Raw genomic sequence first — 27,847 nt, 5'->3', positions numbered from 1 at the left:
TTAAAGTACTAGTAGCAATATATGGTTTATATGTGTACCATGGTCATCTGACATATATGATACATGTCATTCTTTTTTATAGTAACATCTGTCGTTCATGTGTTCTATTAAGAATTGTAGATATCCGATCCGCTATCATACTTAATTATATATGAATGAATATATAATCTTTCTGATCTATATGGAATAGGTACATGGGTAAGCTGTATATATTTATATATAGTATGGCGATTGCATGTAGATTGAGGCATGCATTTGTGTATATGATAGTATAATTCACCACGTTAATCAAGGAAACAACAGGCTCGCAAGCATCTATGTATATAAATGCCGACATTTTTCAAACAGGATGATGCTCTGGTTCTTGAGCAATGATCATGTACGTGGCGATCTTTCATCGCTTTCACAAAAGCACCCACAAAAACTGGCTAACGAAGAAGCACCATAAACCAGCTCCTCAGTTCAACAAAGGTCGGGAAAAAAGACAAATAGATATACCTCTCTCTCTCTCTCTCAATTTTGATTAGGATTCACTTATACTTTGTTTAGTGTAAAGCTTTTGAAGATGGTTGGATAGGAATATACGGTTGATATTATATTTTTAATTTTTTTATATGAATATATTTTTATTTCATACTGTTAATCTAAGATTATTTATTGTCATTCATCTATTAATCTTAAAAGAAGTATAAAATTAAATCATTTTACACCGTGTGAATGGATCCACTTACATGTAAAACTAATATATATATATATATACATATGAGAATGATTTAATATAGGAATTAAATTTTTAGTTTGGGTAAAGTAAAGGGACTATCAGCATAATTAAACCTATATAGAAAGTTATTTTGACAGGGCTCACCTAGCCTTCAACCGTAAAAGATTGAAAAAGCCATTTGAGAAATGAGTTATTCTTTTCAGTATTTTGTTCCGAGACAGGAGTCTCGTTCTCATAGATGATAAATTTCAACTTCAATCCCTTCAAAATTTAAAGTTATAAAGATAATTAGGGAAGGTTGGATGGCCAAAATATTCGAATTTAACATGGGAGGACTTCATTAATGATTGGAAATGTCAATGTTTTCTATCTATTATTTTCATTTTAATGATCAAAAAGCAATCCAGATTGATTTTTGAACAAAAAAATTCCATTGCCGGGAATGGAACCCGGGTCCCCGGGGTGAAAGCTAGATATCCTAACCACTGGACGAAAATGAAGGTTGTCTTATGTTTCCTTTTTTCTATATTTATCTAAATCCATGGTTGTCTAAAAATATAAAAGAAATAAAAGAATGATACTCTATTTGAACAAAAATAAAATTCTATTGCCGGCAAGTGGTCAGTCAAAACCCCATCTCCAGTATGTTTGAGTTATGTCTGTCCTGAAAGTTTCGATGATGGGCGTCAGATGATGTTTCAAAAGCCATGGTGATCCCAGAAGTGTGTTTCCTCAGTTCCTCACTAAGCATCATGGTTGACCACATGTTATATTCGAGTTGATTTTCATCACACCATTTCTCATCTCAACATTTCCGATTTGGTTGAATGTTGGAGAACTTTTGCGATTGAACATAACATTAAGTTGTTTCTCTAGTCCTTTTCTTCTCCTTTGTTTACCGGGATGCAAACAAGACTATTGACTCGGTTACTAGAAATGATAAGCTTTGGTTTTGTTTAAATCACTAGCTACCCTATCCACCACATATTTACTTTCTCAGTATCTTTTTATTGAGGGCTCACCAAGAGAAATTATACTGTTCATTGTTGGTGAGATATAATATTTGAAAGATTTTTTATATAAGAGTGCATTCTTTCAGAATAATCATATAAAAGTAACATTTTTAAATCTGCTCAAATAAAGATCTAACCTTTCAAAACGGTTGAATAAAGACCTAAAATTTTCGAATATGCTTAAACAAGGACTTGTTATTTTCCTTTTTCTATTAAGGTATTAGCCTTGTTTTGGCTAAGCAGTTGTTGATAGCTGTGCTTGCGAGCTCCATGCTTAGTTAGCTCATGTGACTCCTGATTCCATGTACAATTAGATAATATGCAAAACCAGCTTCAACAACAAGACAAAATTTGGTAGAAAATAAAGCCTCCTTTTCCACAATATGTTAGGAACATGTCAAACACAAATGGACAAACATTAACAGATGGGGAAAAAGGTAGGGTTTACACCACTGAAATATCTTAAGATAAAAACATCGTAATCCGTATATTATGAACCATATGATAGAGGTATTGGATCGATTTAGTACATGTTAATAGCAACTTAGTTGTGGACCTACTAAAATCCAAGGTAAAATACCTTTTTCGCCGTTTATCTGTAAATGGTTGTTGTTTCTGCTGCAAGCTTGTGAAAGAATGATTAACAAATTGGGAACCAGACAAAGTGTTGTCATTGATAAAAGACTTTTTACCATGTTTTAGATCTGCCCTTTTCTTGGTACTCAATTAAAGACTCGAATCTCTTACCGTTCCATCTTCTAGAGTCGAGTCAGATTGAATCCTAATTAAAAAGAAGCTTTTCAAACGTTATATTCTTCCTTCATAAGATCTAAATCTGAAATCTTATTTAAAAGATATCGAACTAATTGTTAACCTAGCTAAGGTCACTTATTGCAAGATGTAAGGCAATTAGCTTTCTATTATTACAAGACATGAAAATCTTTGCCCTTGATTAGTGGAGAGCTTTATACACTTTTCTTTTTAAATTTTGAAGAATCTGCAGACATGTAGGCTATGGATAAACCCCACCAGTTGGTGTCACTGTATGCAGAATCTGTATGACATCATCACTGTATGAAGCAGGCTTTCACTTTGTAGCCTTTTCCAGTCATTTTATCAAACATCTCTATTGTGGTTGGTGAAGAACTGAAGATAATTGAAACCCCAGAAAAAGCTTAGACAGCTGAATTTTTTATTTACAGAGAGAGGATATTATGAACCCTAGAAGAGGAAAGAACGATAAAGAATAATAGTGTCAGAGCATGTGTTCTACTAAGCCACAACTAGGTAGCATGCAAAGGCATGGAGGTCCTTAAAGACTGTGAAATCTGGCTCAAACCAACATGGCATGGCAGTCCCTATGGTTTGATTGATTGTCTGATTCTGACTCTACCTCCTCAAATCATCTGAAAAAGATTCCCCTACATCTTTTCCCATGCAAATAATGCTAACCGAAACAGGGAATATACGAGCTATGACAACCTAATAATCCATTTCATCATTTTGGTGTTTCTCGTTAACCCCAAGTGGCGCCCCTGTTTCTTACATCGTCATCTACAACACTCCCTTGTCCATACTCCATTGTCGGTTGGTTTAAATCAAAAGTGGACATCAAAAGGGATTCAAAATCTGCAACATCCTTTTAATCAATGAAACCCTTTTTGTCTCTTACCATGTCTTAAGCATTGCAACTACTACTTTCCAACAGCTTGTGTCACATGTCCATAATCCCCATTATCTAATTAAATATCTGACAATTAGCAAACAAATGTTGAATTCCAAGACATACCCTTTCTTTCATCTTATAAAAGCTAGGCCACTGCACATTGAAAGAGAATGAGGCAAAACAAAATATGGTTACTAAGCTAATGAGAAGAACAGCAGCAGCATCTCGCAGAAAACTTCACCTTCTGCAGGCAAACCGCAAATCTGTGAGATGTTTCAATAAAAATGTTGTTCTCCATTTTCACAAGCTGAAAATCAAGTTGGAAGAATTACAAAGAGAGTGCCAAAACCTTAGGGTTATCAGAAACGAGTACTTCACTCTATTGAAGCATACACAAATCCCAAAGGTGATTTGCTTTACTTGGTTTATGCTTTATATAGTTCTCATGCTGACATTAAAGTTTATATATATTCATGGTGGAGCTTAGCAGGATGTGAAAGTGGAGAAGATTGGAGAAGAGTATGTGGTTAAAGTGAGTTGCAGCAACAAAGGAGGGGACAAGTTGGTGTGGATTCTAGAGGCGTTTGAAGAACTGGGTCTTGAAGTTGTTCGAGCTAGTGTCTCTTGCAGTCATTTGTTTTCGATGGAAGCCATTGTTGTAGCTCAAGGAGAAGCAACTGGTATCAGAGATATTACGATGGCTGTTCTTAAGGCCATTGATGAAAAGCAAGGTGGGAATGGTTGTAACATAGGAGGAGTTTATTGATTGATGTGATATGAAAATGTTAATGTTTTTGCATCAAATAACCTTGCTACATTCTCAAGATTTTCATTTTAATGAGATATGACAAGAGTCTAAATTATTTTCTAACTAGAAGCAATCTTAGATCCAGATCTATATGAATAAAAAAGAAGTTCCATTGCCGGGAATTGAACCCGGGTCTCCTGGGTGAAAGCCAGATATCCTAACCACTGGACGACAATGGATTGTTGAACTAATGCTATATTTCAAATTATTCTAATTCAACGTTGCTGGAAATAGAGGTCTAAACCTCAATTTGCAATTAATAAAAACAAAGTTTATTCAACTTAATCGAGTGGCGGATCCATCCTTAGTTGGTGGATATGAATTCACTCTGATTTTTTTTTATTAATTATTTTTTATTGATTATATTTATCTTAAATCTTTTATGTTATTTCATACGAAAATTTTGTATTATTAATACATATGTTTCATCCCAAAAGCATTTTTAGATCTGCCTACCGACTTGATCCATGCCTTAATGGGTTACATGGATCTAGACAATTCAATTCGATGTTGTAATTATCCCATTATAATCATCATCTAACCAATAATTAAATTGTTACTTGTACAATAACATTTTTTTTAAATGAAAAACATCATAATATTTTTTTAAATGAAAAACATTATAATATTTTTCATATATCAAACGAGTTCTAATAAAATATATTTACGTATATAGTCGTGTCTAACAAGTATACACATGCTGGATTTATGAGAGTTTCCAAGAGATAAATTCAAAATATAGGAAGACATGGGGAAGTTTATGTTCTTAATATTATAGACTATTATTTAATACTATGAGTGATGAAATATTTTTTAAACAATTTGAAAATTGTCATATATTTTATTTATTTTTTAAAATTAAATATAGTAACCATCAGTTCGCATTATCTTATACATGGAAAATGGAGTTCGCATTATATGTTTTGGGGGAGAACCCATAAGCAGCAACTGCCAAATTACTAAATTATACTTGCGACTCTAAAATAAGAGAGTTAGTTGCATTATATGTACCCAAACTATGATTCTCATCCTAAATTGGTCCCTACACTTTTGAATATTATAATTTATTCCTCAAACTATGACCCTCATTCTAAATTGGTTCCCAAACATTTAAATCTTCCGATTTCATCCCAAAAATCGTCCAAATATGTAATTAGTTTTAATTATAGTTTAACCTAAAATTTATTTTTTAAACATATAAATATAGCTTGGCCTAAAATTTTTATTAACATGGAACGTGATTAGTATATACATATAATTTGGGATGAAATTGAAATATTGGAAACGTTTAGGGACCAATTTAGAATGACAAATATAGTTTGGGGATGAAACTAAAATGTTAAAAGTTTGAGGATAAATTTAGAATAATAGTCATAGTTTAGGGATAAAAATAAAATATTTAGAAGTTTAGGGACTAATTTAGAAAGAATATCATAGTTTGAGTATGTATGATGCAATTAACTCAAAATAAGAAGTAAAGTTAAGAGGTATGGGAGTTGATACTCTGATCGTTCTATGATGCTTAAATAAGTGAGGGTACTTAAAAATATATTGAAGTTAAAATACAATATTTTTATGAGATACAATCAGGGTTATATATTTGATCTCAATTTGATAGATTTTGATTTAATATAATTTGGTCGGGTTAGTTTTAATTTTTTAAAAAATAAATTTCAATCGGATCAAATTAATTTTTTTTTGAAGGATGAGATTAAATTTGGATTTTGATAAAAAATAACTTAAAATAATATTATAATTATCTCTTCTACATTTAGAGATATATGAGTTGAATCTGGTCGGATCACGGTGAATACATTTTTTTACTTCAAAATTTGATTGAATTTCTTACATCGTCATCAACAACACTCCCTTGTCCATACTCCATTGTCGGTTGGTTTAAATCAAAAGTGGAGATCAAAAGGGATTCAAAATCTGCAACATCCTTAATTATACGAACAAAAACCAATCAAAGGTTCACCTTATCCCAGGAATTTAATAATCATTTTAAGCTGAAGAATTACCAGTACTTCTCTTAGGGTTATATATGTATAATTATCAAAATTCAAACGTATGGATTGAGGATTTTGTTTTTTGATCGTTATGCCACCGGTCGGCAGAGGTTATTACCGGTGTAGTAGCTCAAAGGGATGTCCGTCGAGGAAATGAGTCGAGAGGAGCCGTGTAGACCCTACGGTGTTAGTGATCACTTACTCTTGCAAACATAACCATCCTTGCCCCGCTTCTAGAAACAATAATTCCGCCGCTAAACAAGGGACGGCGACGGCGGCAGCAGTTGAGGATACAGCGCACAAAGCTACGACAGTTGTAAAGCAGGAGCCGTCTTCGTCGTAGCAGGATGCGGAACCGGAGACGGAATCAGGGATGGAAGATAGCTTCCCTGGTTTGACGGACGATTCGATTCTTACGACGGAGGATGAATTCGCTTGGTTTGGGGAGATGGAAACGACGTCGTCAACGGTTTTGGAGAGCACGTTGTTTGCGGAGAGGGATAATGGTGAAGCGGATGACGCGGCGGTGATATTCCTGATGAGGGAAGAGGACGAGTCGTTCCTCGCCGAGCTGGGCGAGTTGCCGGAGTGCTCGTTTGTGTCCACAAGTTGAAATCTGCTGACACGTGGAAAACTATCAACTAGCAAGTTGGAGGGCAGTTGGTTCCATCCGGTACCGTTTAGCTCCATATACGAAATTCCAAAAGAATCATTTTTATATTTTTAAAGAATCTCTTATATTTGGAATTTCTTAATTTTTTTTCACAGTAATTAATTTGCTTTGCTTTCTGTAATGATAAAAAAAACTCCGAAATTCCAAACTCTATCGTTTATTTTAGGGATTAAATTAAAAAATAAATAATTTATATTTAATCATTAATACTTAATTTATTGATTATTTGTTGTAAAAAATAATTATAAAAAAGATTTTTAATTAAAATTGTTCCATTTATAATAATAGAATTTAAATTATTTACCATTTTATCTTATTAAATTCACTAATGGTTAATAATTTAGCTTATAATATCTGGTATATAATAAAATAATAAAACAAGGAGTCGTTGAGGGATTGAACCCAAGTTGGTATTATTAAAATATTTCAGTTGTTTTTATAATAATCGATTAATAATTACAATTAAAAAATCGAATAAAATAAATTAAAAGATTTGTCAGCACTTATCAGTGGCTGTCATTCAAGCGAGATATTTATTTTAAACCAAACGTCTTACAGGTTTATAGGGAAGGCCAAGGTGACGTCAATAATTAAAATTGTTGGAGTTATTAATCAATTCCGGAGGTATTATAAGACAATGTTATAGTGCATGCAATTTAAGATTTCATTGCGCGTATATATAAAGATTATACATGTAATGCAGTTGTCGGCTGTTGCCAAGCAAAGATGACTCGGGATCCAATAGAAGAAACATGGTTTTGATCAACCGTCATTTATTATACTTTAATTAATTTTAGTTTTTTATATTTAAAATTAATGAAATTAAATTTATTAATCGATTGAAATTCGGGACAGCTAACAGACGAATTCGACTTTGGGAAAGAAACAAGATAAAGGAAAACAAAATGAAGTAGCAGAGAAAGAAGGTGGTTTGTTTCTCATTAAGTCTGACACATTATCTCCACATAGACTTTCCAGGAAGCTTCAGCAAAATAACTAAAGTGAACGAGTATTATTAGTTCAAATGAAGCACTAATAATACTCTGAATTTTGATTCAGGTGGAATCCAAAACACCCGCCAAACAAACTACAACAGTAAACAAAAATTAAAGTTCAACCAACAACAAGTAGAAAACTTACATCGGCTTCGCACCTAAATTAGCTTAAAGTGTCCACTTTTCTCTCAATGGGTACAGCATTGCCCCTGTGGCTCGGACCGGAAGGCGTTATTCGACCTTTTCTGAGAACACCGAAAGCAATTCCTTTCTGTTCATGGGTTGCAACATTATGAACTACGGGCATGTCACCGGCCCCTTCGTTTGAAGATGTTATTCGAATCGCAGAAACGGTTCTCAACTCGAAGGTCGGAAATAATAACATCAAGATGATAAAGAAAGGTATATAGTTGAAGGCAGCCATGATGGGTTTTCTTCCTTTGCTGAAGTTGTGGGATGAGCAAGACAGGTGAACTAGCTATTTACACACACATATATAAGGGCAAGTTTGTATAAATTCCTTCAAGTGTTTTGATCGTGAGATTGTAATTACTAGGAACCATACATGAGTGGGGATAAGTTCAAGAACAGACGTAAGGCTTTATGTTAAATAATGAATATATAATATTTTAGGAGAATAAAAACATATTATCAATCAAAAAATATAAAAAAAAATCTAAAAGATATAAAAATTTAAAATTTTTAAAAGAACGACCGTCTTTACCCATCTCCATGATCCATCCGTGCTAGGCTTGGGATGGGCCTGTGATAATGGGAATTAGAAGTTGGTTTAGATTATGATGCTACCTACCCAATGATTCATGACCTTTGCATATAGATAATTAGATATGAAGTGAGTTATGAAGAGGGAATGATTATTCCTTTTGAGTCGTTAAGTGGTGCTACAGATATGTATCATGCACCTCATGGAATAAGAAAGATCAATGGCTGCTCGCACGTTGCTTACATGTGTAATAGGTTAATGCAGGACAGTTGACTACAAACATTTATATGTAAATATCTTAAACCTTTCATTGTTCTATAATTATAAATATTTTGATAAAGTACGGAATTAAACCGATTAAATTCTGTTTCAGATCAGCTGAGTCAAATATTAGATTAGCGTTGAGTTTTTAAAGTTTGGGTACAATATTGGAAATACTTGTGGTTCTATGCATTAATGAATAAGCTCACTTTTTGGAAAAGTGAAAGGTTTATTGAAAAATAAATGTGGAGAATCTAGGGCTATATCTAATTCTTTTCTTTTTATTCATTTTCTATGCACGTTCATGGGTAGGTACAGTTTCCATTTATCTCATATACTATCCATGTGTTTACACCAATACCATATTTTAGATGTGTATGTTGTCAATAAATTAAGAAAAATCGATGAACCTGCAGGACTTGGCACTTGGATTAAAAGTTTCAAATTTTAAGGCAAAAGATGCAGGTCAGGGCACTACAAAGGCTGGCGTGTGTATGGAAGCAGAGAAGAACAGATAAGCAATACCACTGAAACAGATTACGGTCATGATCCACCCCAACATAATTTTGCATACCAGCTTCCAGTTAACGTTCCGTCGATCGTCTGCTATCCCGACTCCTACTAAGGAACCGACGAGAGCTTGGACGCTCGAAACAGGTAGCTTCACACTTGCCACTATGATCATTGCTGCAACTGTTGCCGACTGTGATGGCCAGCCTCTGGAGTTGGTCGTGTATGTCAGCTTGCCACCGAGGCATCGAGTTAGCCTCCACCCGCATGGGACGAACCCCATTGCAGCAACAAGTCCTCCAATGCCACCAAACCACCACTTTACTTGTAAATGCCCCTGATAATATTGTCACATTAATGGTTATACGTACTTCAGTCGAACTGTAAAAACGAATGGTCCGATAATGCTTGCGGTAACTCACCACATCTTCCCCCTTTTATTTTGATCGATGCTCGAACACGTCGAGGATAGCTACGTATGGATTCGTAATTGCAGCGATCTCGCTTGTGGTTTGAAGAAGCCTGCATAGCAAGTAATCAAGGGTAATATTCAAAGAATATGGCATGCTGATAAATTTCAACAAAGTGCAAGAGTAAAACCTACGCAAAGATGTAGGATACTAGAAGTTGGGGAAAATTGAAGCAGTCTTCAATCTCGTCAAAATTTTCGGCTAAGGCGTGTCGAATGAGAGTTCTTCTGTCATACTCGAGGACCTAATTCATTACAAATTTACATGGATATGCATGTCAGTGTTAGGAGAGAAAAAAACAGTGAAGTTTACTAGACAAACTTGACATAGGACCATAACTTACAGGGAAAAAAGTGGACTTCATTATATCTCTGATTAACTTAATGACATTTTCTATTGGTGTTGTTTTTTCAATCCTCTGGAAGTTCCTCGTTTGCACCAACCTGTTCGGAGTAAACTAAAGAAGCTGTTTAAACGGAGTGGATCGATCCGGACTCGTATTAGCAACACTCCGAGAAATGGGTTGAACCTGTTCGGACTCTAGCTTGGATCACATCTGGTGAACCCCAACTTCTTTCTTCCTCCTCATAGACCGTATCAAGCACTCTCGTCTGCATAAAATCTTTCAACATCTCATCATCATCATCCACTTTTGCACCATTAGCCAGGTCTCGATTTTCTGGACTTTCTAAGGATTCTTGCTTCATGGATGTGTTCTCCATTGAATTTCTATAGTTTTTGCTTGTAGCAAGCTTCTTCATTGTCAAAGGAACCACCACAATCAGTGGCAAAACAACCAATTGTGGCTGTTAGAAACCGTTGGATGATGACATAATCTACAATAGCAGTAATAATACAAAAATACTACCATTCGAACTATTTACCAAAGATAATACTGTACTGATCAAGGTAGACCCTGCAACAGCAATTATAACAGTCAATATACTATCATCCACATAGTTTCCGTGACCTGCCAGCCAAAACATCAAACTGTGACAGTGATTAAGCAAGCAATTTACGTTCTCCGATTCAATTACGCGTAATATGAGAAACCTGAGACATGATGATGAAGCAAAATAATCCTGCAGATATTCCATAGTCGATAGGGAGGAAAACAAGAACCCTTCTCCCTGCGTTTTCGCGGCGAAGTATAGAACTCTTCAACATCGCAAATAGGAACCAAGCAAAAAGACAGGCAATCGAAGGGGCCAAAGTCCAGTCAAGGAACATCCAGAGCAGTCCTCCACCATTAAAATTGTGATTATCGCTCTGCATTAAGCTATCACTTAGAAGTTAGAACAAGGCCCCGAAGCATTCCACGAACAAGTCGATCAAGTCAAGTATTCACTTTTACCTTGTTCCATAGTGGTAAGTAGTCCAATCCTTGTGCAACCAGCATGGTTCCTGACATAGCACCATGAATCGATTGATGAGATGATACAGGTAGCTCTAGGTATGTTGTAAGTGTTGCGGAAGACGACTATCGGATAGAGCAAAATCGCAACTGATAATTTGAGAAAATAAAAAATGAAGATAAAAGAGACACAAAATTTACGTGGAAAACCCCTAAAATTATTAGGGTAAAAACCACGGGTAACAGTAGAAGAATTTCACTATGAGAAAATAGGAATTACAACCTCTCTCGATCTACCAAGGAGAAAAACAATGATAATTCTCTCTTGATAAAAATGAGAAAATAACTCTCAAGAAACTCTCTAAATTCTCTCTAGTATTGGAAGAAAGCTAGAATGCTTTGGGATGGTTTTGAAACTAAATGAGCTAGGGTATTTATAGTTGAAACTTAAGGACTAATTTGTAAATACCCTAAATTACAATGACTAAAATATACAATTATACCATTGTTAATTTTCAACAATTAGCAAACCCTTTTTGACATTTTGTTTTTCGGTGGATTTTAAATCCACTTTTCGGTGGATTTTCAACAATCTCCCACTTGAAGATTTGATTGGAACAATCATATCTTCACATCATTATTTCTACCTTGTACCTTCATATTGCTTACGTATCTAACAGGCCACAGGAGGATCGACACCAGGTAAATTTATCAGCGTTGATCGCTTTCGTCATGAAATCTGCTATGTTGTCTTTGGTATGGATCTTCTGCATATCTACCGTTCCTTCTTCCACCTTTTCACGAATGAAATGGTACTGAACTCGTATGTGCTTTGTCCTTGAATGAAATGCTGGATTCCTTGCTAAATGCAAGGCGCTTTGACTATCACAAAACATAGAGACATACTCTTGATTGTTCCCAAGCTCCTCCAATAGAATCTTCAACCAAATTGCTTCTTTACTGGCTTGTGTAGCTGCTACATATTCTGCCTCTGTTGTGGATGTAGCCACAACTGACTGCAATTTTGAAACCCAGCTTACAGCTCCACCAGCAACTTTGAACACATACCCTGTAGTAGATTTGCTTTTATCCAAATCCCCTGCATAGTCAGAATCTACATACCCATTGATTAGTAAGTTTGATCCTCCGTAACATAATGCAACATTTGAGGTCCCTTTGATGTATCTTAGGATCCTCTTTACAATATTCCAATGCTCTTTGCATGGATTCGCCATGTATCGACTAACCACTCCCACTGCTTGTGCAATGTCTGGTCTTGTGCATATCATAGCGAACATTAAACTTCCCACTGCTGATGCATACGGTACTCGAGACATCTTCATCCTCTCTTCTTCACTGCTAGGACTCATTCTGGAGGATAATTTGAAGTTAATAGGAAGAGGGGTAGAAATTGGCTTACAATCTTGCATGCTAAATCGTGACAAGATTTTCTTCAAGTAATTCTTTTGTGAAAGCCAAATCTTCCTATTACTTCTGTCTCGGTGAATTTGCATCCCTAGAATCTTGTTTGCTGATCCTAAGTCCTTCATTTCAAATTCCCTAGCCAGTTGTGCCTTCAATTCTTCAATATGATCTTTGTTGGGTCCTGCAACCAACATGTCATCCACATACAACAACAATATAACAAAATCGTTAACACCAGACCTCTTGAAATAAGCACAAGGGTCTGCATTAAGTCTGTTGTATCCAAGGCACATAATGAAGTAATCAAATCTCTTATACCAACACCTCGGCGCCTGCTTTAGACCGTACAGAGATTTGTTCAACCTACAAACCAAGTTCTTATTTTCGTCTTCTTCAAAACCTTCAAGTTAGAGCATATAAATCTCTTCTTCAAGATTTCCATGAAGAAAAACTGTTTTAACATCTAGTTGCTCTAGATGTAAGTTCAATGTAGCACATATTGCCAAAACTACTCGAACTGTTGTTAGTCGAACCACAGGAGAAAATATTTCATTGAAATCAATACCTTCTTTTTGAGCATATCCTTTGACCACCAGTCTTGCACGATACCTCTCAACTTGATCGTCACCATTTCGCTTGATTTTGAAGACCCATTTGTTACCAATTGGCTTCCTTCCTTGTGGTAGTGGCACAAGGTCCCATGTATTATTTTTATGAAGGGCTTCAATTTCTTCTTGCATCGCCATCATCCACAGTGAAACATCTGAGTTGTGTATTGCCTCCTGGTATGTTGATGGCTCACCGTCCTCTGTTAAAAGGCAGCATGCAATATTACCTTCTATAACATAATCTGAGTGCCAATTGGGACGTCTTCTCACACGATCTGATTGACGAGTTGTTGGAGCTTCAGAACTCCTTGGTTCTTGTTCATCATGTGCTGGTTCTGCTTCAGAAGAATCTCCTTGTTCAACCTCATTTTCCACATGTATCTGTGTAGTCTCTGACTTTTTAGCACTATCATCGTCTTCTTTTCTTTGTAGTTTATCCTCTACAAAGATAACATCCCTGTTGATGATCACTTTATGGGTAGTGAGATCCCACAAGCGATACCCCTTTACACCATCAGCATACCCCAAGAATTTACATTTCCTGAATTTTGGATCCAGCTTTGAAATTTCTTGGGAGTTGTACATCACGTACACAATACTTCCAAATACATGGAGGTTTGAATAATCAGCTGGTTTACCAGTCCACATCTTCATTGGTGTCTTCAGCTCTATTGTAGTTGATGGAGCTCGATTCACCAAATAACAGGCGGTATTGACTGCTTCTGCCCAGAATGATTTTTCTAGACCTGCATCCCTCAACATTGCTCTTGTTCTTTCTAACAAGGTTCTGTTCATCCGCCCTGCCACTCCATTTTGTTGAGGAGTGTTTGCCACTGTGAACTGTCTTTTGATGCCTTATTTCCTGCAAAAGTCATCAAATTCTTCGCTTGTGTATTCACCTCCATTATCTGTTCTGAAACACTTGATCTTATTTCCAGAATCAAGTTCCACCCGCGCTTTGAAGATTTTGAAAGTTGAAAACACATCTGACTTCTTCTTAATAGGATACACCCAACATCTCCTAGAGTAGTCATCAATAAATGAGACAAAGTATTTTGCTCCACCTAAGGATGTAACTGGTGCTTGCCATACGTCAGAATGAACTAATTCTAGAACATTTTTGCCTCTAGAATTTGACCTGTTGAATTTCAACCGGTGCTGCTTACTTGTTATGCAATGCTCACACAAAGTAAGTGATACCTTTGTTAAGCCTGGAAGTAGCTTTTGCTCCACAAGAACTTTCATTCCTTGTTCTGACATGTGTCCAAGTTTCTGATGCCATAGCATTGAAGAATCTGAACTACATGAGGCAACAGAGGCTTCTGCTTCTAGCAAAGTCTCTCCCTTCAGCATGTACAAGTTTGCAACTATCTTTTCGCCTTTCAGCACCACAAGTGCTCCACGGAATACCTTCATGATTCCTTTTTGTGTTTCAATCTTGCTTGCATTATTATCCAGCAATCCGTAGGATAATAAATTTTTCTTCAGGCCTTTCACGTGCCGCACATCTCGAACAACTTTGATTGTTCCATCGTACATCTTCAATTTAATGATCCCCACGCCAACGATCTCTAAGGCATGATCATTGCAACTATACACAGATCCTCCTGAGACAGGTTCATAATGATGGAACCATTCTCTTCTTGAGGTCATGTGATATGTTGCTCCCGAATCAATGAGCTATATATCTGCAAATCGTTTTCTTCCTTCCACGGTGGTTGACGCTTCACATCATAGAGCATCTCCATCATCTGAAGTGTTTGCGGTATTGCCTTGTGGATTGGAGTTTTTATTTAGACTCCAACAATCCTTCTTCAAGTGACCCTTCTTTCCACAGTTATAACACTTTAAATTCTTCTTGCTTCTCGACTTCGATCTACCATGTTTGTGACTGCTGTTTTGGCCACGTTCTGTTGATCTCCCTCTCATCGTTGTCATTGTTGTCAATGCTTCTGCTTGTTGCAGATTTACTTGTCTGTCTTCCTTGTTCTTGCGCCGATTTTCTTCTTGTAGAACAGCAGCTGCAACGTCATCGAAGACTAGACTGGTGACATTACTGTTTGTCAAGTTGATGATGAGTTGATCATACGAATCCGGTAGACTTTGAAGTAGAAGTTCAGCACGTTCTTGTTCTTCTATTTTACAACTTAAAGATGTAAGCTGAGAAAATAAAGTGTTCAGTGTATTTAAGTGCTCCGTCACTGAAGTAGATTCTGGCATAAGGAGAGTGTACAATTTCCTCTTAAGGAAAATTTTATTGTGCAGCGCTGTGGCCTCGTACAGTTTGGTGAGATGATCCCATACCTCCTTAGCTGTCTTCTTCTCCTCGATGCTTGACAATACTTCATCAGCTAATGCTAGATGAAAGTTTGCCATAGCATTCCCGTCCATCTCGTTCCATTTGATGTCATTTGCGAAATCCACCGGCCTTTCATTGATAGCCGCTAGACACCCGTCTTTCCTTAGGATGGTCTTCATCTTCAATTTCCACAATGAGAAATGTCTCCCATTGAATTTTTCAATATCAAATTTCGTTGTCATAGCTTATTCTACGGATAACTCCCACTATTTCACTATCGTGAATAGTTCTCTGGAACCTTCAAAGAATGAGTAATAGATTCTTATTTTCTTATTTTGGATGATCCACCTTTTGGTGGCAACCACAAAGACAATAAGCAGATATTACACACTCTAATCTAGCTCGGATACCAATTGTTGCGGAAGACGGCTATCGGATAGAGCAAAATCGCAACTGATAATTTGAGAAAATAAAAAATGAAGATAAAAGAGACACAAAATTTACGTGGAAAACCCCTAAAATTATTAGGGTAAATACCACGGGTAACAGTAGAAGAATTTTACTATGAGAAAATATGAATTATAACCTCTCTCGATCTACCAAGGAGAAAACAATGATAATTCTCTCTTGATAAAAATGAGAAAATAACTCTCAAGAAACTCTCTAAATTCTCTCTAGTATTGGAAGAAAGTTAGAATGCTTTGGGATGATTTTGAAGCTAAATGAGCTAGGGTATTTATAGTTGAAATTTAAGGACTAATTTGTAAATACCCTAAATTACAATGACTAAAATATACAATTATACCATTGCTAATTTTCAACAATTAGCCGACCCTTTTTGACATTTTGTTTTTTTGGTGGATTTTCAACAGCAAGTGCAAGCCACATTGCTGTCCATTCAGAAAAAGAAACACAGTACCATGAACCAACGTTACTCCAATGCCAAGGCAATGGAAAAAGGCAAAGAAATCAAATGGGAGCAAGTGTTATATAAGTACTTGCTGTGAGTACTCCACATCAAGAAACCTTCAGTGGGTTGACTTTCTTTGAGGAACTGCATCAAAACCAGACTTTATCAGATATATCTCCGTATCCGATTTTCGCACACGAATCTGACTTACATAGGGTAAAAGTACAAACAAGCAAAGAAATGAATTTAGAAATTGACATTACATCAGAAAACAAAGCATTAACTGTGGTGCTGTTGCTTGCAGAAGCCGCTCCAGAAATATATATGGCACAAGCCATGATCGAGTCCTTGAAAAGGGTTAAAGCACCTGACCCTACTGATGTTGAAAACTGACATTAAAAGAACAAAAAGGTAATATTTCATATGAAAAACATGGGTTATATCCATTGATGCCTTGCAAATAAAGTTATCTGTATAATTAAGCTAAAAGTGGGGGGAAAGTGAGAGACAAACCGGGGCCGGAAGATTGTTGGCACCAACCAAGAAAGCCGAAGCAAAAGTGGCGAATGCTCCGAATATCGGAATCCATTGATAAGTCTCCTTCCACTTCCCAACAATCGTCGTGACCGATTCAACTGCAATTTTCTCATTCTTTGAAACCATAGTTTTTGCCAATTGCAAGCAGATGTATAACCTCAAATTAGAAAGAAGGAAGATGCAACATTGGAGATATCTCCCGTTGCCACAACACAAGGACTAGATTAGTGTTTTGTAGTTTCCTTTTCTTCTTCATGTTTGTTTGTCAATGCTATAATATGTTCATTTTTTTGGCCCATTAATGAATGTTTGCAAAGTCGGGTTTTACTCATTTGCAGTATCCTCGTTGAAAATAAACTAAGGGTAAATTACACAAATAATCACTAAATTATGTAAAAATAATTTCTTTATTATCGAAATCTCAATAATTATAAATTAATTATTAGATTTATTGAATGTTATAAAACAATGAAATATTATAATAAATTTAATAATTATTTTAGAACAATTTAATATTTTTAGTGACTATTTTAACATAGTTTAGTGACCACTTATATACTTTAGCCATTAATTAAGAATAGCTCAAAGGCTTGCTTAATCTATCATTATAAGAAGAAGGTTTTGATTATTGTTTAAGCAAAAATAATAGAGAAAATAACCTCAGTGACTAAAAATACCTTATAATATACGATTTTAACCAACTTTTTTTGGATTTGCCAAAATGACCAACTAAATCGCAATGCGATCGATAATTCGCAACGCGATCTCCGGTATCGCAAATCAGTTTCCAGATTCACAATGCGATTTTTGACTATCGCAATGCGAATATGTAAATCGCAATGCGATAGTCGACTATCGCAATGCGAACTTCGACTATCGCATTGCGATTTACATATTCGCATTGCGATAATCGAAGTTCGCATTGCGATAGTCCAAAATCGCATTGCGATAATCCAAAATCGCATTGCGATAGTCCAAAATCGCATTGCGATAGTCCAAAATCGCAACGACTGGTGGTATTGCATTTGTTTCTTAAGAATTTTATCTAAAAAGATAGTATTCGCGCGGACGTGTCGAAGACACGTATTATCACGACCACGACCACGAAAATTGAGAAATTGGGTTTTCTATTTTAATTTATCAAAATTTGGTCACCATATTTTACGAAAATTGAGAAGTTAATCCAATAGGATAACACTGTTAAAGAAATTAGCAAATGAATAATTCGTATATAACAGATTAGAAAAAAACTAGTTGTTTATGTACATGTGTGTTTATTAACAGCCGGATTAGCTTTTTAATTTCTATAAACTACGTTATACAAACACTAACCAGCACAACTTTCATTTTTAAATAAAAAATAGAAAGATTAAATTGCTGGAATTGAAAATATAGTGACTAAATTTATATCATGTAAAAAGCATATGTATTTGGAGTACAATTAAACCATAATTTATTCAATTATTATATTTTTCTTTTTGCTTCCTTTTGCCAAACATGTCAAAGGGGAAAATTAGGTAAAAGACTAATAGACATCATATGAGTCAACAAATAACATTCACTATTCCGGTCTGATCCTAACCAGCTGCTCCGGTGTCAGGTCACACCCACATTAAATTTTGGGTTAAATGCTTATTTGGCCATGGAACTTATCCAACATGATCACTTTAACTCTTGAAGAATCTTCTAATCATTTTGCCGATTGGACTTGCCAATTATTCACATTGTTAACACAGAATCATCTTCCGGATTCAAAATTTTAAATTTTTTAACAATTATCGATAATTTTATCAGAGTCGTGCATGATTATCGACTACTTTAATAAGTTTTCTAAATGGTCATTGAAGAGGTTTTTTATACGATAAATAGAATCAAGACTGCCCTCCTCTATCAATCAATGCTCCTCTATCCGTCTAACCAATGACATATCTATAAATATTTTTTCAGAGTAGACACATTTATTAACAACACAATTTTTTAATGACATAGATACAAATAAAATTCTAGAGTGAACGAAATCTGTAAAATACTTGACTAACTGAAAAAAATTTAAATCTTAATGTCCACCCTCGCAATGTTGTGAATCCGTCACTTCGCCTTATTTTGTGGTAATAATGTGAATAGTTTGTTAGTTCAGGGAAAAGTGATAAAAAATTATTCAAGAGCTAAAGTGAGAAAGATGAGTAAGTTCAGTGGCCAAATGGTATTTGCCCTTAATTTTCTATAAACCCCACATTTTGGCATTATTTGGATTCATACCCCTAATTTCTCATGTATTTCCAAATTCCAATATCTATAGCCGCACTACGTGCCAAAATCCTGACATGACATTTCATATCAAGATAAAAAGAGAAAAAAGAAAGCTTGTTTGCGGCCCCAAAGATAATAAGCCAAACGCAGCGTTAAATCGAGAAAAATAGGTCCTCCAACCATATATCGCCACCTCATCATAGTGACTACACTGGTGACGTCATTTATTTCCACATCATCATGTACTTCACCTCATCAGCAAAAACACTATTGTCTGTATTACGTGGCGATTCCGTCAAAGTGGCAAGTGGGAACACGGGATAGGCTCCGGTACTACGGCGAACCACAGAGTCGATAAAAGTTCTCTTCGAATGAGTCATTGCCACGTAAGGCTTTTACCACAATTCGAAACAATAGTGGTTAGGATGTTTTGGAGAAAAGGACTTCAACCTATTCGATTAACACTTGATTCTTCTTCCCACCTTTTTTCTGAAGGCGACGCGTTGGGCAGTAGGGTGTGGCAAGGAAATGAAAAGTGACCATGTTGCCTATCTGCCACGTAAGCAGATGCCTCAGTAGTAGAGGGTAGAGATGTGTATGAGGCTCGAACCCTATAAATTTCGATCTACTATAATTTTATAGAATAATTTTTAAAATTTAAGTTCGAATTAAATTATTTTTTTTCAATATATTCAGATTAAGTCAAGTTTTAATTTAAAGTAAAATACTTAATTTAAAAAAAATTATAATTATAACTTTGTATTCAATCAAAGGATTTTAGTAGTAAATGAATTTTTTTTGAGGTTTCGGGTTCAAATATTATGAATATCAGAACTGTATGCATTCAATGTCAAATAGTTGAAAGTTATCTTTAAATAAATATTATATTGTATTTACCTCAGATTAATAAAAAAAATTATAATAATATTTTTATCTATATATTTTTTAATTAGATTTTTACTTTATTAAATAAAGATAATTGTATATATTTATGTCGAGATTGATATCTTGTGTGAATTTTATCTTAAAAAACAGGTTAAGTTAATAATCAAATAATTTTTTAAAAAATATAAATCAAATTTCAGATGAAAATTATATCTTTCTTAAGTCAATGGAATTAATTAAAAGCTAACCTAATTTGACTCATATCCATCCCCAATTGTGTGAGAGAGAAGGGGCGCGCGTGATGTAAAAAACTCAACAACAACGCCTGCTGGCATTACTGGGTTGTCTACTGGCCGACCTTATCCTCTAGCTTTTTTTATATTCCAAAACTTTGTATAATATTTTTATTCCAAAGGAAAGGGGAATTGTTAATGTGGCTCTTTGAGGTAAAGAGAGGACCAGAAACAATCCCAAACACAAAACGCTAATCCCCCCGCCCCCTCGAATTTGCATTTTTGGATCGAAAGGGTCACTAAAAATACAAACTTTGTGCTACGAAGGGTAAGTTTTAGTTTCAATTTTTAGTTCACTTCTGATTGAATTCTGTTATGATATTAATTTGTTCACGGGTTTACTTTGTTTTTTGTGATTCTTGTTACTTTTGTTCATGTAAAAATGATATCCTTTTGATACCCAATGCAGGTCATGCCAAATTAAAAGAGGTTTTTTTGGAAGTTGAATAAAAAATCTATAGGGGGTCTTTGTTTATAGTTGTAGGATCTTTGTTGATTGACTCTTGTTGAGGTTAGTAACTAAAAAAGTGGTTAAAGATGATGTCAAGATCGTATACCAATCTTTTAGATCTAGTGTCGGGTAATTTCCCTGTAATGGGCCAGTCCCGAGAAAAGAAGCGGTTGCCACGGGTAATGACTGTTCCCGGTGTTATTTCTGAGCTCGATGATGATCAGGCTAACAGTGTGACCTGGGATGCGCCATCGTCGGCTATTCAGGATAGGATTATTATTGTAGCTAATCAACTCCCGGTTAAAGCTAAGCGGAGACCTGATCATAAAGGGTGGAGTTTTAGTGGGGATGATGATTCGTTGTTGTTGCAATTGAAAGATGGTTTGCCTGAAGAAATTGAGGTTTTGTATGTTGGTTCTTTGAAGGTTGATGTTGATCCCATTGAACAAGATGATGTTTCACAGCTTTTGTTGGATAAATTCAAGTGTGTCCCGGCGTTTCTGCCGCCAGATATTTTGACAAAGTTTTATCATGGTTTCTGCAAGCATCATTTGTGGCCACTTTTCCATTATATGCTTCCGTTTTCTGCCAATCATGGAGGCAGGTTTGATAGGTCTTTATGGGAGGCATATGTTGCTGCGAATAAGATTTTCTCTCAAAGGGTGATCGAGGTTATAAACCCTGAAGATGATTATGTTTGGATACATGACTATCATTTGATGGTGCTGCCTACATTCTTGAGAAGAAGGTTCAATAGATTGAGAATGGGGTTTTTTCTACATATTCCGTTCCCTTCATCCGAGATATACAGGACGTTACCTGTTAGGGAAGAGATACTAAAGGCACTTTTGAATTCTGACCTCATTGGTTTTCATACTTTTGATTATGCTCGGCATTTTCTTTCTTGTTGCAGTCGAATGTTGGGGTTAGAGTATCAGTCGAAGAGGGTTTATATTGGATTGGAATATTATGGAAGGACAATCGGGTCATGCCTGTTGGGATCCACATGGGGCAGATTAGGTCGGTATTGAGTCTTGCGGATAAGGAGTGGAGAGTAGCAGAACTGAAACAACAGTTTGAAGGAAAGACTGTATTGCTCGGAGTTGATGACATGGATGTCTTTAAGGGTATCAACTTGAAGATATTGGCAATGGAGCAGATGCTGAAACAGCACCCGAAGTTGCAGGGACGAGCAGTTCTGGTACAGATTACAAACCCTGCTATGGGTGGAGGGAAAGATCTTGAGGAGATACAAGTTGAAATACAGGAAAGCTGCAAGAGAACAAATGAGACTTTTGGTCAGCCTGGTTATGAACCAATTGTCTTCATTGATAGGCCGGTATCCCTTTGTGAAAGGTTTGCGTATTACACTATAGCCGAGTGTGCTGTAGTCACAGCTGTCAGGGATGGAATGAATCTTACTCCCTACGAGTACATTGTGTGCCGGCAGGGAGTGTCTGAATCGGAGTCTTCATCGGAATCAAATGGACCTATGAAGAGCATGCTAGTTGTATCAGAGTTCATTGGCTGCTCTCCTTCTCTCAGTGGTGCAATTCGGGTAAATCCTTGGAACATCGAATCAACTGCTGAGGCAATGAATGAGGCAATCTCCATGGCTGATTGTGAGAAGCAGTTGTGCCATGAGAAGCATTACAGGTATGTTAGCTCACATGATGTTGCATTCTGGTCAAGAAGCTTCTTCCAAGATATGGAAAGGACATGTAAAGATCATTTCAGAAGACGTTGTTGGGGAATTGGTTTGAGCTTTGGATTCAGAGTGGTAGCCCTCGATCCTAACTTCAGAAAGTTGTCTATTGATCACATCGTATCTGTGTATCTAAGGTCCAAAAACAGGGCTATACTATTGGACTATGATGGAACGGTTATGCCTCAAACGTCACATAACAAGACACCCAGTGCAGAGGTTATCTCAATTGTAAGCGCGCTTTCTAATGATACCAAGAATACGGTCTTTGTTGTAAGTGGAAGAGGAAGAGAAAGTTTAAGCAAGTGGTTTTCTCCATGTACGAAACTGGGAATTGCAGCTGAGCATGGTTATTTCATGAGGTATGCTGTTTTCGTTTTTCTTTTCTTTTCTTCTGCCACTGTTCTCGTTTAGTGCTTCTTCAGTTGGTGGGCTTACTTTGAATTCGTTGATATTCAGGTGGTCTGCTAATGACGAGTGGGAAGCTTGTGGGCAGAATAGTGAATTCAGATGGAAGCAAATAGCCGAACCTGTTATGAAATTGTATACAGAGTCCACTGATGGCTTCAATATTGAAACCAAGGAGAGTGCCTTGGTCTGGCACCATCGAGACGCGGACCCAGGTTTTGGATCTAGCCAGGCGAAGGAGATGTTAGGCCATCTTGAGAGCGTATTAGCAAATGAACCCGTGGCTGTGAAAAGAGGCCAGTATATTGTTAAGTGAAATCACAGGTATTTGACCTTGGTTTAGATTTTCTGGCTTTACGATTGCAATATCTTGGATTTCTCGTCTTTTGTGGTCATTTTCATTTATCTTGGAGAAATACTTCAATAATTGATGATCTAATGACTTTAGCTTTGTTGCTTACATTAATGCATGATGTTGAATCTTTTTTTTTTTCTGATGCTTTTTAGGGAGTCAGTAAAGGTGTGGTCTCCGAAAAGATCTTCACAACCATGGCCGAGAGGGGAAAGCCAGCTGATTTCGTTCTCTGCATTGGCGACGACAGATCCGACGAGGAGATGTTTGAGATCATCGGTAGCGCAATTTCCAGCGGCGTTCTCTCCCCGAATACGTCAGTTTTTGCCTGCATGGGAGAACTCCACACCATCACATGCATGGGACCAATATTACTAAGATTTTCCTCCTCTGTGGAGTGATTAACACGAGGGTAACATAGATGATGTGTGTATTCAGTTGCAGAACAGCCAGGTAAGTATATCATTAATTTCACAATATATATAAATATAAAGCATTGTTTCTGGTGGTGGTAACACATTTGTATGGGTTTTTTTTGTAGTGCCTTTCTTTGTGTATTGGAATTTGTAAATTTTATTGATTAACACGAGGGTAACATAGATGATGTGTGTATTCAGTTGCAGAACAGCCAGGTAAGTATATCATTAATTTCACAATATATATAAATATAAAGCATTGTTTCTGGTGGTGGTAACACATTTGTATGGGTTTTTTTTTGTAGTGCCTTTCTTTGTGTATTGGAATTTGTAAATTTTATAGGAGTATGTTTTTGCTACTGCTTTTACTTTTGGATGGATGACTGCAGAATCTCTTGAAGCATTTTGGTAAGAATTATGTGAATTTGTTAGCATATCAGGACAACCACAATCATTTTATATACAATTTTGGAATGTCTTATTCAACGGTTGGATTATTGATCAAACGTCTACCATATCATACAAACTGTCTATCACTCTACGATGGAGACGCGTCAATGAATTAAATCTTAATATATTATATTTTTGAGCTACTCACGAGCTTTTCAAGTCGAGTATCAAGTAGCTCGTTTCGGTTTGTTAAGAATTAGGGTCGAGTCCATTCGATCCGAGTATTTATCGAGCCTTAACCGAGTCGATCTCAAATAACTCGCGATCTGTCTCGTCTCATTTACAGCCCTAGTTGTAATATTTTTCTACTTAAATAAGATAAGAATCTTTTTAGTTATTTATCATCTTCACCCGTTTCAAATCAAATACAGAGAGAATGATATTACAAAAACCATAAATAATAAAATTATTAATAACCTTAAAAGATAATAAAATATTTTTCCGTCACTGATTATTATATTAATATTATTAAAAAAACTAATATTATATTAGCATCATCAAAAAGTAATATTTCAATTGTGATTTAATTCTTTTAGAAGTTAAATTTAACTCATTTCAGAAGGCAAGGGTCAAACTTATTCTAAAGAAAATAAGGTCTAAATTGATATAAAATTTAATAATAAGGACTAAATTTATGATTATATAAAAATAAAAGAGGAAAGAGGGAGTTATAAAGCCACTCTTAGAAAGCAAGTTTCTTAGGAAATCAACGACCCCCAAGAAAAGTAGAAAGAAAAAAGAACGAAAGAGGACGAGGAAGAAGACTGAAGGGAGCGCAACTTTACTCAAGAAAGTCTCAAGAAACTACAGCTTCAGCAGCAGCACCAACGCCAGCTGCTGCTGTTGCACCAAATTCCTCAGAAAAGGAAAACACATTCTTTTGTTTCTTCATTACTGCTCTTTATCCGTCATGGGTTGTTCAGCATCCAAGAAAAGCAGGGGCCGCGGTAAATTAATGATAAATATTGCTTTCTTTACTTCTTTTTTTTAATCGCCCATTTGTTTCAATGATGTTATATTTTCATTGTGTTTTTTTATGTTAATGGTGGAATTGTGGATTTGCTTCTGGAATTTGACTAATTTTGACATTGGTTTTAATTTTTTTTCTATGAGGTATGGTTTGGAGTTTAGATTTAATCATCATAAGATTCAATCTAAAATCTTTTTGCTTTAAATGGATTCTTTTAATAATTTGATCTTATAAATATCTTATAATGAGTAATCTGTGCTTGCAAAGTTAGGTTGAAAGCTAAAATCTTTTGATCTTGTGATGTTTATCTGGTGATTTCAATACATTGCAGGTAATTCGAAGAAGATCAGAAAGCCGAAACCTTGGAGACATTCTGAACCGATTACAAGGACACAGCTTATGCAGATGCGCGAAGAATTTTGGGACACAGCTCCTCACTATGGTGGCCAGAGAGGTATCTATCTACAGCCGTATTGTTAGCGAAGTTCTTGAAATGATTTCTCTTTCTCAATATGATATTTTTTGAAGTTGGATAATATCCTTGAGATCAATTGTTCAATGCAATGTTTAGATTAGTGGTGTTCTTTGCACAATGTTTTCTTTGATGTCGTTTACATTGCACATTCATAATTTTTACTAGGAAATGCCTCTCAACACGGTAGTTGAGTGACAGTTAATCGTTCATCGCAATTCATGGGTTTAATCAGATTATCAACTTGGTTGCTACTTGCTACCAGACTTTATTTTGTACTAGGAAATGCCTCTCAACACGGGAGTTGAGTGACGGTTATTACTCTGGCAACAAGGGGTAAGGCTGCAAGGGTATTGACCCCCTTTCGTTTTACGAACACCTAATCACGATGTTAAAACGGGAGGTGGGAACGACCATGTTTGTGAAAGATTTCCCTCTTCTGCTCTCTAAAGTAAACGGTTTTGGGAGCTGGACTACCATTAAATTTCATCTTGAATTCTTTACCTGATCAGTAGAATACATCTTTCTTTGATGCAAATTTGAATGAAATTATCGTCCTATTCACATGTGAGCACGGTGTGGCCTTGATCTTGAACTAATGGAGAGGTCAGTCGCCAACGTTTATCGTTATTCTATACATGTTGTGAACATTTTTCTTTTCATCGGAAGTTTAAGTTCTTCCCATCTGCTCATTTTGTTCTCTCGTCTTAGTGCTAGAAACAAGCTACCTGAACACTATAGATATAAACTAAAACGAGTTCCAGGAGTGTCTGCCGAGAGCGGTGTTTCAATATCATAGATTCTTTTCTCATTACACTTTTATGAGATGCAATTCATTGTATCGATATCTTGCAAATGAAATTTTGTCCCCCCGGTTGAAGACCTTTTTATATGTTTCTTGTTCAATAATATTTTCTGCTATATCTTAAGAACAACTGTTTTGTCACCAGAGATATGGGACGCTCTTCGAGCTGCAGCAGAAGCCGAATTAAGCCTCGCGCAAGCAATTATCGATAGTGCTGGGGTGATTGTTCAGAACGTGGATCTAACAGTTTGCTATGATGAGCGAGGTGTGTATTGATAACCGACTCTTTCTTCCTTTCTTCCTACGGAGTTTGTTTCTCCATAGTTTATGCCGGTCGTAAAATTACAATCGCAGGTGCCAAGTATGAACTACCGAAGTATGTCTTGAGTGAGCCAATCAACGTGATTCGCGAGAACTGACGACGGACCGAAGGGTACAGCAATTCATTTTTAGAATGTAAAGTAATCATAACCGTCTGGTATAAAATCCCCCTTTTTGTACAATGTAGTTAGATGCACCAAAAGTTTCGGCTTTGTCAAACATTGTGGGATCAAAGTTGAGAGTTCAGCATACTAAAGGATTCAAACATTTGTGTACATCAGAACAATTACGGTGTATAATTGATTCAAACATTTTCTTCCTAACCGCTATCGGTGTTGACCCGAACTCGAAAATTCATACACAGTCACATGAGCAAGTAATTCTAAATTATCCGACCCTGAAGTGAGTAGGATCATAAATGATGTGTAACACAAATGGTTTAAACCCCAAATGACTTGAATGATCTAAACCCGAAACTAATTCAATTCAAATCAATCTGAACTAAACTGAATTGATTTGAAACTAACTCGATCCTATTCTTCACACCAAAGAACTTTATGAAAGCGGGTATTAGGGTTATTATTAAATTACAAGCGTGCAAGATTAGATAGTACCAATTGTGGCATTTTCCCAACCTTTCCCTGATCAATCGTTGAAACACCCTACAAATTCAATGATGGCAAAATCGCCGCAAAAGTAGCCAGATTTAGGGTTTTGAACAGATACCCGTAACATTGTTTCTTGGGAACCAGACATAAGAAACTTTCCCCAAGATTAAGAATGATGCCCTCCACTCCCGTCTTCATAAAAGTGAGCATTTATCGAAAATTCAGTTAATATTAATAATGATTGGTTTTAATTAATTTAAAATTAGAACCCATAATTTATTTAATATGAACAGAGCCTTTCATGTAGATTCAAAACATGAATGGTATTTGAATATTAAAAGTGAAAATTCAGGAATCCTAGAGAAGACTGATAGGGCACAATATGCAGAGATTCATTTCCCAAGGCCAAGGGTGTATGCATGTGCCTCCACTCTTGACTCGGTTTATACATTTGGAGAATCCAAAGAAAACTACAAAT

The 27,847-nt window shown here is 36.0% G+C and overlaps 2 protein-coding genes, 1 non-coding gene and 3 pseudogenes across 3 annotated transcripts; 4 read left to right on the top strand and 2 right to left on the bottom strand.

Moving 5' to 3' along the window:
• The first annotated feature begins 3,583 nt into the window (after nt 1–3,583).
• LOC120210407 lies at nt 3,584–4,166 on the top strand. The gene is made up of 2 exons (XM_039209142.1): nt 3,584–3,806; nt 3,891–4,166. Exons 1-2 carry the CDS (start codon nt 3,588–3,590, stop codon nt 4,164–4,166), a joined length of 495 nt encoding a protein of 164 aa, XP_039065073.1. The 5' UTR covers nt 3,584–3,587.
• Nucleotides 4,167–4,315: 149 nt separating this feature from the next.
• Nucleotides 4,316–4,387, bottom strand: TRNAE-UUC. Its single transcript has one exon. It is a non-coding gene; the product is annotated as a tRNA-Glu (tRNA).
• Nucleotides 4,388–6,293: 1,906 nt separating this feature from the next.
• On the top strand, nt 6,294–6,835 carry LOC120210428 (annotated as a pseudogene).
• Nucleotides 6,836–9,336: 2,501 nt separating this feature from the next.
• Nucleotides 9,337–17,109, bottom strand: LOC120210406 (annotated as a pseudogene).
• Nucleotides 17,110–20,820: 3,711 nt separating this feature from the next.
• LOC120210450 lies at nt 20,821–23,802 on the top strand (annotated as a pseudogene).
• Nucleotides 23,803–24,915: 1,113 nt separating this feature from the next.
• Nucleotides 24,916–27,016, top strand: LOC120210451 (ubiquitin domain-containing protein 1-like). Its single transcript, XM_039209168.1, has 4 exons — nt 24,916–25,140; nt 25,495–25,617; nt 26,586–26,705; nt 26,795–27,016. The coding sequence occupies exons 1-4, from the start codon at nt 25,104–25,106 to the stop codon at nt 26,857–26,859; spliced, it is 345 nt and encodes a 114-aa protein (XP_039065099.1). The 5' UTR covers nt 24,916–25,103; the 3' UTR covers nt 26,860–27,016.
• The last annotated feature ends 831 nt before the right edge of the window (nt 27,017–27,847 follow it).

Source organism: Hibiscus syriacus, unplaced genomic scaffold (assembly GCF_006381635.1).
Source record: "Hibiscus syriacus cultivar Baekdansim isolate YM2019G1 unplaced genomic scaffold, ASM638163v2 tig00109924_pilon, whole genome shotgun sequence".
NCBI classification, from domain to species: Eukaryota; Viridiplantae; Streptophyta; class Magnoliopsida; order Malvales; family Malvaceae; genus Hibiscus; species Hibiscus syriacus.
The sequence above is the reverse complement of the archived record's forward strand: the minus strand, read 5'-3'. Positions and strand labels throughout refer to the sequence as shown.

Coding starts and splice junctions, on each gene's coding strand:
- LOC120210407 (XM_039209142.1), top strand. CDS start 3,588: ATGGTTACTAAGCTAATGAGAAGAACAGCAGCAGCATCTCGCAGAAAA. Junction 3,807..3,890: donor AGCATACACAAATCCCAAAG/GTGATTTGCTTT, acceptor GGAGCTTAGCAG/GATGTGAAAGTGGAGAAGAT.
- LOC120210451 (XM_039209168.1), top strand. CDS start 25,104: ATGGGTTGTTCAGCATCCAAGAAAAGCAGGGGCCGCG. Junction 25,141..25,494: donor CAAGAAAAGCAGGGGCCGCG/GTAAATTAATGA, acceptor AATACATTGCAG/GTAATTCGAAGAAGATCAGA. Junction 25,618..26,585: donor TCACTATGGTGGCCAGAGAG/GTATCTATCTAC, acceptor TTTTGTCACCAG/AGATATGGGACGCTCTTCGA.